General features: G+C 39.3%; 1 protein-coding gene across 2 annotated transcripts in view; it reads right to left on the bottom strand.

The window, feature by feature from the left end:
* Nucleotides 1-13791, bottom strand: part of adcy2a (adenylate cyclase 2a) — a 52019-nt gene that overhangs the window by 24416 nt on the left and 13812 nt on the right. For both annotated transcript variants that reach the window (XR_013077514.1, XM_076738287.1), the window contains exon 3: nt 9742-9903. Coding sequence is in view for 1 of the 2 variants with exons in the window: in XM_076738287.1 (XP_076594402.1) it covers nt 9742-9903 (162 nt within the window). In the remaining variant the exon portion in view is untranslated. The remainder of the gene's footprint in view (nt 1-9741; nt 9904-13791) is intronic.

Genomic DNA, 13791 nt, shown 5'->3' on the forward strand with positions numbered 1-13791 from the left:
ACTGTCGCTACAAAAAGCATAGTCATAACAAGTGCATTCTAATATGCTGTGACAAAGCCCTCATCCAGCTGCTCATCAAATCACAAAAACTTATAAACTTATGCATAACATTTTTCTTTTTTTAATGTTATTATTATTGCTCAACAGATTACATTCAGGTATCAATCAACTTTATTTATTTATTTAGACTGGGTACGACTCTATTAGCCAACATCTGTTATACGAGACACTGACAGTGATCCAGACCATCTCAAACGTCAGCTGTGTGAATCGTCCATACCTCACTGGTACCCAAATACAGACAACTGAGAGGTTCAGTGAGGATGGTCTCTAAAGGATATTTGAGTCCCACCAGTGCACTTCGGGATTGTCTAAATCAGAGCACTAAGCCCTCTGAAGGCTATCAGAGGTGTTACTATACTATCATGTATAGATGAAGACAACTGAGCTGCTGTCCACAGACATCGAGCAGAGGTGCTTTCATGATCCATTTAACACAGATGACCACGAGTGCATTCAATGACTTAGCATTGTACAAATTACCTCTTATTTGAAGAGAAAATGAAAAACAAACCTAAATACTGGGTGACGTACAATGAAAGTGTGGTCTATTTGCCCCAGGCTTGATTTCCAAATAAAAAAGACGCGAAATGAAACCAATGAAAGTTAAAACTTCATTTAGATTCAATATGAAGCCCTATTTCTCCTTAAACAGGCAATGCATGTAATGTGTAACAGCCGTTACAGTACCACTGAGTGTATGTGAGTGTTCATCAGATAAAGCTTGAATAGAGAGTTATTAATTGCTGAGCGTTAAATCATCAGTTATTTATCACAGCGCTCGCAAAGAATGCAAATGAAATGTGAGTTTGAGGGGGGAGGCTGCGCTATAAAAACACGACGGAAGACTTGCATTATTCATTTTCAGTACTGCTGTGAAGCTAATCACAGCTCTGAGTTTAAAGTCAGTTTGGATAAAATCTGAATATTTCAAAGATCCACACATAGATTTATTAGAAAAGTTACTGACTTGGGAATAAACGTACTTTGTAATAGAATAGATGTTTACAAGCATTCAACTGCTGTAAATCAGAGCAGAGTGGAAATACTGAGACCAAGTCTATTTTTTCAATGTCACATACGTTTTGCACCTTTTAGTAGCAGAGAATATAGTTTTAGGGAAAAAAAATCAATAATGTAACAATGCATCACTGTTTCTCGACGGAGGAAAAGTGGAATTAGTATTTCTAAATGTTACATACACATAAATCTGGACTGAAGAGAGGTGCTTTCACCTCCTCAATACATGAGCTGGTTCATTTAGACTCCAATGAGCCAGCACTGTAAAGATTAATGGACTTGACAGAGTGTACATGTCAGCATGGTTCCTTCTCACTAAATACCCCCTGGGCAGTTTGTATGCACACTAGAACAATGCACAAGAGTGTGGACACTTAATGGCTGACATTTACCAATCCCTGGTCGGATAGATGGTGGTGTCGTTTGCAAAATGCTGAGCGAGACTGAAAAACTGAAATGATTTGAAATTTAAGCAAATTAAAAATCCAACATATCACTGATGCATGCATACTGACTGTGAATATGTGTGTCAGGGTAAGTGCCTCTGTTCATGCGTGTGTGTGTGTGCTGGAGTCAGCAGCCAGTTAGTTGAGTTTAGCATAAACATTGGAAATGGGGGAAAACAGCAAAGAGTTGCCAACATCTGCTCAACATCCATAAGTGTACATATGATATATTGTGATTTTACAGGGGTTATGTTTCAGACTGTTGCTTGGCCAGGTGCAGTCACTTCCTGGAGTGTGAGGTTGCCAGGAAACCAGTGAAGACTGTGGCTGCTGGTGGTAGCTTCACATTTACTGTACAGTATCAAGAGCAGCAGTAATTTTCTGATCTAACACTCGGCAAGAAAGAGCTTCAAAGGGCCACAAGGGATTTACTTAGCTGTTATCCTTTTTTAGAAAAACAAGCAAACAAAGACAACATTTTAGTCTGTTCTGTACAAATATAGTCTTTAGCTGTAATGTTTTTATCAGGTAGTTATTAGTGAAACAGTTATGAACTAAATGTAGCACAGTTCACAGGACATCTAGAGCGATTAAAGCCTTTTTTTTTTTTTTTTGCTGCGGTCTTCAAGATGCCTCTACACAACAGCAGGTGTTTCGGGGATAGCACAGACTTTCTCATTAATCTTCTTCACCAATTTCTTCCCAGCAGATCACAGTATTTGAAGCAGTGACCTTTACAGTCCCAGCTCTGCAAGCAGCGAATTAAAAATGCATTCAGGGAGACATTTCATTCACAATTCAAGTTGGAGTGTGCTCAAAATAACAGGTCAGCGATTCAAATGTAGGGATTTACCTGTGGCTTTCTGAGTCGTTGGACAAAAAAAATCTGAAGAAATCTGAAGGCAGCTCCGGTAACACAGGATGGACATTTCATCCTTTTTTTCTTTACATTTTAAGAGCAAAATTATTTACATATGTTTTTATTTTTTATTGTTATTTACATATGGAGGGTGGGGGGCAATTTGAAGTTTATGTCTCTAGGAAAAGCCTTATGTTTAGAGGAACTTATGCAATATATGGCTGCATATTCTTAGCATAGTCAATTAAAATTAAATTGCTACTGGCTGAAGCAATTTACTTGTGCAATCTCTGGACAAATTACAGCATCAGAAAAAAACTTCCATTCAGTGTCCAACCGGAGGAAATTATCAGGAAAGCCAAAAATGTCAGATAATAACATAATAAAGTCAAAAAGCGTGTTAGCCAATTTGCCTCCTGATTGAACAGCATATTGTAGTGCTACAAATCCATCAGCCTCGTTTGGCAAATGCGACATAGAGAGGTTTTTATAGCTGCCGTCCAGCAGTTACCCTCTGACACATCAGTCTTAGAGCATCACTGCTCTTATCTGAGAAAGAGGATGTAAGCCTGAGCCGGCCACAACACAAAGGGCCGGACCAACACTGGCATATCGCCAGAGAGGAAAATGTACGAATGCACTCTCTCCATCTGACACACATTCACACAGGCTCACACAAAAGCACAAATATACAGTACAGACACACTGTACACAAAGAGGTGGCAATATGGATGAAATCCTCTCTGACAGTGTATGTAATTTCAAATCGTCATATTGGGACAAACAACATAAAAGACTGATTCCCAAAAAGTTGGGAAACTCTTAAATTTTAATAATAATAAAAAAAGCAGTCATTTGTAAACAAACTGTGTTCATCAACAACAGATTTACAAAGTGCTCCTGAGCCCATGCAGTAATCTCCTTTATCCAATCATGAGTTCACAAAGCGGTGAACCTCACTCCATCCTTGCATGTGAACGAGTGAGCCTTTCCAGGACCCTCCTTTCATACCCAATCATGATACTGTCACCTGTTACCAATTAGGGCTGGAGTGAGTGAACTTGTGACAGGAGTCCCAAAATCAGAGTTTATGTTACCATTTTACCATAATCTGCTGAAGTCCAACAAAATTAAGTCTCTCTGGTGATAATGTGCGGTGAAAATTACAGCGTTGTATGCTGTGATCCCCTACGCTTCTCTCATGTTCGCTCTCTCTCACTCGACCAATCGACCAAACCAGAGTTGGCAGTGATTATTGGAAAAGCAGAAAGTTGAAAAAAGGATTCGCAAATTGTCACATTCTGTTCTATTTATGTTGTAGACAGCATCCCAGATTTTTGGGAATGAGGATAATCAACAAATTAAAGAAGTGACAAATTAAATTGATCATCTACAAATCCAGTACTGCCGTACTGCAATCCAGCTCACGGTTTTGCACAATTGGCCACAACGAGCTAATAAAACCACTGATATTAAGGGGGGGGGCGCTACTACAGTAGAAAAGATATGAAAAAAATCCCTGACAGTGCACAAATTGTCTTGCTCTGCCCCACTGCACATGTTGAAAATTACAAGCATTCAGAGTGATCAAAATGTTTTTATGCTTATGGGGAGAGGGATGCATGGACAGCATGTAGTCCAAGTACTGTATCTAACCCACTCAATCACTCAGCACATAATAGAAATACACCATTCACTATTTCCCAGCTGTCCACACGCAAAGAAAATGGCTGCTGATCAAATTTGGCCTACAAGAGAATTGAAATTGAAGGCCTAATCTCAAGGAACAGATCAAATCAGGCTACATAAAATGATTAGTGGTAGATTACCTCGATGCTTTTGTGCATCAGCAGTTAGTTTGGAGCAGTGACCGCAGTATCAGTGTGTCGTATGTCTCAGAGTCGGAGGGAGACGACAGCTTTTCAGAGCTGAAGATGTTGAAAGATCATTTAATAATAACCATTTACTGCATGTCCTATTTTTCCAATTGTCCTAAAAGTGAGGTTGAAGCACGCCTTACCGTACATAGATTATAGTCAACTGAAAAATAACTGTAATGGGCAAAGTTACACACCAACCTGGCTGGAAACAAATAAAACTGTCAATTTTATTGCATCAGCCACAATACTTTTCATCCTACTTCTGCAATTTAAATGACCACAGTGTTATGAAGTGTAACAGAAACACTGTTTGGTCAGGAGCTTTTTCAGACTGTTTCAAACTATTACACCAACACTGATAATGGTTACCGTTTTCTCAAGTTAAGCAAGGAGTTAAAATAAGACAAGACTGACTATTAAAAATGTGAATAACGGTCAGGAGAAAGAAGCATTAGAGCCTCTACTTGCACATGGTTGTTAGTGAGCTGCTTGGTGTTTTCATTACTTTCACCCAAGGTTCACTTGCTGGCTTTCTCTAGAGTTTTCAGCTCTTCCCCATTGCCCTCTCCAATAAATGGTACTTGTTCAGGTGTCATGGCCTGACCTCAGTACAGCAGCCCTCTTATAAAGCCAGTTCAACTGCCGAAGAAGGCTATGGGATATGGGTGAAAGTCCTGGAAAAATCTAGTAAGTGAATCTTAGCTTCAGAGTACTTTATCTCAAACAGAATGTGAGGAAAATGAGGAAAATGCCATTCAGCTGCTGATCATGCACTGGTACAATTAAAGTCATTTTTTTGCATTTGGACATTGGAAATGGTACTTTTAGAACACAATTTTCACTGTGATCTTTCTATCTGGCTGCAATTTGGATGGTGATGAATTTCACGCCCTGCTGGGATAGATCAATCTAAATCTACCAATAACTTTACAATGCCTTTTATTTGATCCTCCCAGCTGCTATGAGCAAACATCATTTATAATGAGAACCAGCAACCCAGTCAGCATCACAGCGGATCCAATATTCCAGTGAAAGAAGAAGCCACTCTTGGTGCTGTTTCCATGGCACACTGAATGTACTTCTATGTGATTACAGAGCAAAATGTGGGAGGTATATAGCACCAGTGACACGTGCAAAAATAAAAAGAGAAAAGAGCTTGTATCATTTCATAATTGCACCTCATGTGCAATGTAAAGATCAAATGCCAACATATATGGAGGCACAGTTGCATTTGACTCCACACAGTGTACATGTACCATGATAAGTTATGCTTAAGTCATCCCCTGCCATCGCCACAGCCACACATATAAACCCTTAGCACAGTCAACAATCTGACAGAAAACAACATCACTGTGACCGACTACAAATTAAAAACTAATAATGAATCACAGAGCTGCCAGGATTTGGCGGAGTCTGTGTTTACGAGAGAGCATTTCGTTCTTTGGCAATGTCAAATCTAGCCCGGCATGCCATCTTGACTGCCAATTGAGCAGCAATCTGTCTCCTTCCAACAATGCCTTTGTAACTTGAACACACACTGACCGTCCCAAAATGCCTGTCACTGTCACCTCTGAAAAAACAAAACAGGCCCTAACAATACAATATCTTCATGAGCAGGTGGAATCAAAAGCCATCACACCTTTTATTTTGACTCCGTCCAATCAATGTGTTCTGTGTTTTCTTGTCTTGTCTGCTTGTTATTCAGTATATACTATACGTGATGCCGAAGCATTTCTATAGCTCTAACTGAAATCCATAAAATATATTGTCCATATTATTTCAGGAACACTAGAGAAGGACAAGCAAGAGAAGCCCAAACATCCTTTCAATGCATTCTTTGTACACTTCTGCAAAACTGATCACAATAATGTCCCTTCTTTCCCGACATATTGTCTGCTCCTTAACCCTCGTCATCATTTTGTTTTGTCATTTCCATTGTGTTGACCTTCCTTCAACATTTCTGTCTTTGCTTTCCTTATCTTAGTATCATTATCCATCACTCTTTACTGCTTTGTGTCTTTCTGTTAATGAGCTGTTATTGACAACAACCAATTAATCTAATTTTGTCCACATTATCCTCTCAGAAATGAAATATTATATTTAAATTCAATTGCTGTTGTGTGTTTATTTAAATTAAAGACTTCTTGGCATATATAGTGAAGGCATGTATAATTAAAGTACAGAACGTTACTTATTAATGAAATATTTTAACCACCTTGACAGAATAAATCCCAAAGCATGCACCCTTGTATTTTGTATTTTTACAAGGGAGATTCTCTTAAAGGACACTCCTCTTTGGCAGGTTTTCCACTGGAATAGTGCTGACAGGCAAACTGACCTGATGCACACGAGGAGCTGGCAGATAGTGACCATGTAGCATACAGCCCCAGGCGGCCCAGATGCCGGTATCCCCATGCTACAGTTAACATGAAAGAAAAGCAGGCCGAGACCAGATAACAGGTCATCACAGCAGTTCACAGAGGCAATAGATAATGTTCATGAGGGGTTTAAGAAAGGGGAATACAGAGAGACATGAAGACACAGGCACAAGAATCATCACTGAGAACTAGGATGAGCTCCAGTTGCACAAGTAGTCTATATTTAGCAGCATTATGTGCATTATTTTGTAAGTCTTTGAAGAATTACTTTAGAAAAAGGAGCACAGGGGACGTTTTCCTGTTATCTGAAGGACAATATGTTTTTTTGAATATGAGCATATGAATGATGCTTTTGATTTTGTCTTTGAGATGAGCTTGTTGTTGTCCTCATTCTTGGAGAGGCTTTAAAGAGTTGTTCCAACCAGTAATTTTCCCAAAAGCTGGACAGTTGAACATAAGGTAACAGTGTTTTAGAGATACTTGCGAGGAGTCTTACTGCAGTAGATATATTTCATGATAGAAAATTGTAATATTAAGATGAATAACCATTTATGACACTATTGTGTAGGCACAAATCAGTCAGACTGCGTTTGAGCAGCAGGGCTGACGGACTGCAAAACACACAGATAAGGCACTGAAAGGAGGGCTTTACATGTAGGATGTTAGTGAGATGAAGACATGGTAAACTAGTAGCTTCTAGGCATTTTTGTTTGCCCTTGGTGATTTGGCTCTGACATGTTGTATCCTGGATTGGCAATAGCTGACTTTCAGAATCAGGTTTGAATAAGTTCAAATTAATTAAAGTGTGCATTAAGCAGATAATTGGTTTCCTCATATTGTTATTTCTTTGTTTTTCTCAGCATATGCCAACAGCCTGAACAGTTTGCACTTAAAACAGCAATACTGCTGGAAAGAGGGTGACCTTTTAACAAAGAATAAAAAAAAAAAAACACATTAGAATTTCTATCACTCACCTGCTATGCTAAGTTAGTTTTAGTTTAAAGGTCACATTAGTTTGTTTGCTAAAAATACAGACTGCATGGTTACAATGAGCAGAAATGCTCATTTTGTGAGCAGGATGGTGAAACATTAAATGGCTGGAAAGGGAAAAGAATTCCATTAAGATTCCATCTGGATAATAAAACAAAACAAAACCTGAATGACTACCTTGTGGTTGTATGCCTCGGCCAGCCAGGCAAGTTACAGCTCACTGTATATGCAGTGAAGGAATATACTAAAAGGTATTAAGCGTAGTTTTTGGTATGACTCCAGTGAATAGTTATGGTGTTGAATAATGGACAGAAAAGAGTTTCTGCACATTATGTTACAACTGTTGAAATTATGGATATAAAATGTCATCACTTCTTTTTATCGTATGAGACATTTGTGTGAATTTTTGTGGTAATTACTGTACACATTATTGCCAAAATGTGAGTTAAACTATGACTTATTGACAAAATGTGCTCTGGTCAGAGTGGGCCTTGATGGTGAAAGTCTCATTAGTTTATCCCTGAGCTCAAGTGAACTATGTCCAAATTTAAGGATAGGGAGGGATATTGGGTTCACAAGAACGGTACATATGTACAGAGACCCCCAAAACATCTGGCCATGACTGTCGCCATAGAAATGGCTTAAAACAACTTACACTTGCCATAAGTACGTTGTACTGAGTCATTACATTTTACGACCATTTCTGGAGACAAAGTGACTAAATTGGACAACTAGTAGCACCGGTTCCACTGCAAATACGCCCAGCGTTGCCTTAGTGCAGTTGAGAGAGGTAATGCATGTTTTATAAAAAAAAAAAAAAAAAAAAAAAAAAAAAGCAGAGTGAAGATATAGCCATTCCATACATGAGACATATATAACGTGGTCCGAACAATATGCATTCAACCCATGTTGGAGCGGTTCATAGGAGTCAGCCTCTGTTTGTCACTGTTAGTTGAGAATCCATTGAAAGTCATAGAACGTTTTTGTACATTGTCATCTCTGTAAATTGTTTATTTATTACCAAAGCATTTATCAGTAATACAGGCAAGATGGAGAGAAGATAATTTGTTGTGTTATGTGTTGATTTAAGTGCTGCTCCTACATTTTGTGCTGGTGCTCCTAAAATTTTCACTAGGGAGCACCAGTGCTACTAGTGTTAAGGTCAGTCTGTGGCCCTGGCCTGAGCAGGGTGCTAAAACAACATGAAGGGTTAACAAGGTTTAAAAAAGCTGATTTTCTTACAGTGCGGTACAGACTATGTTTGTAATGCTTCACAATACCCCTGATAGAAAACACGGCTTACATCTGTTGTTGGCAGCAGGACAGCAGGACGCCTGTTTGCAGAGCATAAAACAACTTTGTGTGTGTTTGTTTGCTTTAGGTACAGTGAGGCCCTTCAGTGTGTGTGTGTGTGTGTGTGTGTGTGTGTGTGTGTGTGTGTGTTGGACAGACTTTATGGCAATAACTAGGAAAATGAAATCCTGGTTTAAAATATCCAAAATTATTCTTCAAGCATTCTTTATCTATTCATTGTTTCTTTAAGGTTAATGGCAGGTGTATGACAATGCAGGTCCAGTGAATCTTAATGGATCTGGTTGAGTCAACTCCAGGAAGTCACTGGTCCTGGCCAGGAATTAGTCCAGAACATAACCCCCCATAAAAAAAGGTAACAGTTGTTTTCACATGTTTTTGTGCAACTTAAACATTATAAAACATAATTTGTGAGCTTCAGAGCTGCTACTAGATGAGATTTTATTACCTTTGGACAGAGTCAAGTAAGCTGCTTCCCCCTCTTCTCATTCTTTATGCTGAGCTAAGCTAACAGGCTGCTGGCTTCAGCTACATATTTACCATACAGACATGAGTGGCATTAATATGCTCATCTAAACCTAGCAAGAAAGCAAATACACATATCTCCAAAGTGAAGTTCAAATATGAAGGTGTGACACCCAATTACTGGCCAAGTCACTAATTAATACTAATTAAATAATAAATGAATTGTGTTGAGTTCAAGCACAGAGAGGTGTGAGCATACTTTGTCTCCATTCATGTAAATCCACGTGTCTCCCACCATCAACCCACACTAGCTGGACGTTTGATCACCTTACCTGCCAAACTACTGGCTCCATGTGATCAGCTGTGGTGGACAGGCAGACACTCAACACAACGGTGTGAGAGGCGGAGGTCAGGACACTGGCGATGATGGCGTCCCGCATAGAGAACGGCAGCATGGTGTAAACCACAAACACAATGAACAGGAAGAATGACACCTGTGGAGAAAGAGACACACTTATGACACACCTGCCGAGGAGAGTGGTAAAGAGAGCATGAGAAAAAGAGAGCGAGAGTGATGGATGCACAAGAAATTACAGACAGGAATAAAACATCAGGGCTGACAGTCCTGTGGGGATGGACAGATCACAAGCCAACCGGTCGGAACACCACCGAAACTGCTCGCTGAAGTGAAGCTTACTTATGTGCAGCTACATCAGTGGCATCAAAAAATGTACCATTTGACAGATTTCAATGTTGTGCTCCAAACAGTCGATCCATCACAATATTCTTAGCATCTCCGCCGAAGCTAAGCTCCCCTGATTACAGGAAGCAGAAAACAGGACAATCAGCTCTCTCTCTTCAAACCTGACAACTCTCATGTATCGTGCTATGCTTTTCTATGTTTTTTACCCGAAGCTCTACACACACACACACACACACACACACACACACACACACACACACACACACACAGACTTCTTAAACACGCCTTCTGCTGCAGGGTTAAAAGCAGCTCATCTGCTGTGATACATGGATAGAAAGAGGCCAGTGTTCTCACAGGCTACAGCCAGGTGCCAGTTAACCTTTCTCGGGTTATTTGCAGGGCTGGGGTGTAGGGGGAAGTGAGATGGAAAGAGGAAAGGAGAGTGTGAGAGAGGGAGAGGGAGTGAAAATGAGGAGAAACAGTCCTTCCACTGTTTAAGCTTGGGTGGCTAGCGTACCGCTCTGCGCTGCCACTTTCTTAATGGCTCACTATGGTTGAGAATGTAAATAGTGGCAAATATCAAAGGATGGCCTGTTACCTTTAAGACAGTGCTTTATTTATGTTTCAGTTAAAATTGTGCTCAAATGAGTAGCATGTCATGTGCAGCTGCAGACCTCCTGCTGCTTCACTGCAGATAAAAGTAGGACATATTTACCAATTAGCCTCATCGTGATCATCTTTTGTAGACTCCTTATGTTCTTGTTTAATTATAAGACAATGGTGGGCATGTTAAGACTAAAAGCCTGACAGTGATTACACTCTGTTTTCAGGGTGACTTTGTAAATGATGAAAAATAGCCTATTGACTAAATTTACAGCCATGTTTGTTAAAGTGCACTGTCCTGTGTTTTCTAAACCAACAAATAAAACATAAAAAATAAAAATACTACCATGATATTCTGCAGATCTTATGGATGTACTGCACAGTTGACGCAACAGATAGATTAGTGCAAGACATAACAGATGGTGAACCATATAGTCATAAATGGCTGTTTTCCAGCAAATACATTACTACAACTACATATCTACAAACACAAATATTTGCTGAAAAATGTGTTTTCTGATAAAATTTCAATGGTTTTTCATGTTCTGCTTTTTGTTGCTATGTGATAGTGTGATCAGCAGTGAAGCAAATCTTCCATGACCAGAAGAGCACGAGTCAAAGAAACACGTGGAGGTCAGCCTGATGCAGCTGGGAAATCATTATAGGTCTCCTTGATTACCAATAATCTGTATCGGTATCAGCCTTGAAACAATATCAGTCGATCCCTACTGTACAGTGTAATATTAATTGCAAAAGTGTATCTTTGTTGTAGTCTCTTTCCTAATAAGCTCAAAGCTCAGTGCACCAAGATGAACAGCATTGCTAGAGGGAGTAGAAGCTTTCATGACCTGTATCCCCACCCAAATAAATGATTATTACTGATGTATACAACCCTGTAATACAACAGACCCTGTTTTGATATTGAATTACATAATTTCATCTAGAACATACAGTACCTGGACTTTTAAAAATGGTCCCACATGAAAAGGAAAATAGTTCCTTCTGTATAAAATAAAATGTTTTAACTCTCCGATTGTGAATTCAGACAGTTAGATGATGTCATAAGAAAAATTTCCCATGGAACAGGTATCATCAACATTATCATCATCATCATCATCCTCAGAATCACAGACATTTATATTGTTTGTATGAGTTTAGGTGGCATACATTTGATGTTCTATTGATCACTGTAGCTGTATCACATCCATCATACTGCAGGTGGATGTCACTCACAGTATAGTATGACCTTTCCATAAAGTGGCAGTAGCACCTTGATAGACTGACAACCTGATATATCACTCTGACCATAATTCCCTACATGACTGCTGCTGGAGAACAGCTGCAATCCTGTGCCAGTAATTTACAGCACCATGGAGACGAAGAAGGGATCAGAACAAAAGAATCCCTTTCAATAAAGGTTATGTTAGGTGTTCCCTCATTCTGTGCCTTCTGTTGGTCTAACAAATCTACGACTACAGAAGGTCATTCAGACCTTAAGCCATTATTTTTAAGATGACTTAAAATATTCCAATCGTAGTTGGGCTGAAATGGGGAAAATGGTGCCTGGCCCTGCTTTAAGGTCTATCTCTGTAGGAATCCTTTCCATAAAGTTGTCAGACTCTTAGACCAACAATCTGAGCCTGTCAGCGGCAAAAACAAACACCTTTAGTGGATTTACACTGACAGCATGCAAACACGTGGAGGGATTACACTCGAGCCCAACGGTCAATACTGGATGAACTTCAAAAACTGTCTGGGATACTGAAGTCCTCAAGGACATGTGGACTGGCACCGACTGGAAACCCTGCATACACATCGTCGCTTCATTGATTGAAAATGAAATGTAGGTCAAGATGAAACAAGCGAATAATTCAACAACAAAGTATCGGACATTGTTTTATTTGTTTATTTTGTAGCGTAGGTATGCAGATCTTTTAAGAGACATGTTTATGTTGAAATAATATACAAGCTCTTGTTTGCCCTCCTTATGTCTTTACAGAGCAGGAAACAAAATCAAAACTGATCGCTGATCAAAACTAAGACCTTGTGGTAACAACCATGGTACCAATGACCTCTTTAATTGTGGCAGCCCATGTTTAAATCTGTTGTGCAGAAGTATCATTTCTGTTCTTTTAATTTGATGCAATAAATACTGCAATCTACACGTTAGAAAGAACTGACAAGACCAAAACCTTGAGGTAACCTCGTTTTTCTTTGCCATTTGTTGTGAGACCATTTCTGAAGGATTTAAATCCTCCTTTTCTTTCAATCATATAAGGCTGCAAATAATTGCTCAAAACATATTTCTATACAATATGGAAGTCATTTGGGGTATTATTATACTGCATGGCAGATATAATTATGTAATGATATGGGTCTGTGCACAGAAGGTAAAACAGACCACATAAATATACCTTCTGTACATGCCACCTAAATTGAATTAAATCAATGTAGCTGTCAGGAGTGAAGATGTAAACGCTTTAAGCTCACAGGGTCTCAACGTCTCAGAGAGCTAGCAATTATGAGTCAGCTTCATCAATACAGAGCTGCTGCGACCGACAGAAGGTCATACTGTAACCTGGACCTTTATACAGGGAGCCCATGACTCATGTTGAATGTCTTAAATGACAAGGACAAAGAAGTTTAATGTTTGTGCATCTAAAAAAAAAAAAAGGCCACAAGCATGTTGCATTTAAAACCACCAAACAGGGGTCTGAAAGACAGGAACATCAATAGTGCAAAAGTCACCTCAATAGAAACTTTAACGATGCATATGTATGCTAGCACACAGTGAAACACTGAGGAATAAATATTCAATTTTATCCCAATGTTCCAGTGACCATTCGTACAGAGTTTCACTCAATATTAAATTATACAACATCATAATAAATATATTCATCTCCCTAAAGACACATAAATGCTTTAAGGGTGTTTCAAATGCCATGAAATGTATAATTTGTTGTCTGCACTTGAGAAAGGAGTGGCTAAGTAAATGGTCCACCTGTAAGCACTGCCAGGCCTGATCTGTCATGTCCTTTACTTCCTGGGCAAGAAGCACCCACTGTCAACGCAGTGT

This window comes from Chaetodon auriga, chromosome 8 (genome assembly GCF_051107435.1).
Source record: "Chaetodon auriga isolate fChaAug3 chromosome 8, fChaAug3.hap1, whole genome shotgun sequence".
Classification (NCBI taxonomy): Eukaryota; Metazoa; Chordata; class Actinopteri; order Chaetodontiformes; family Chaetodontidae; genus Chaetodon; species Chaetodon auriga.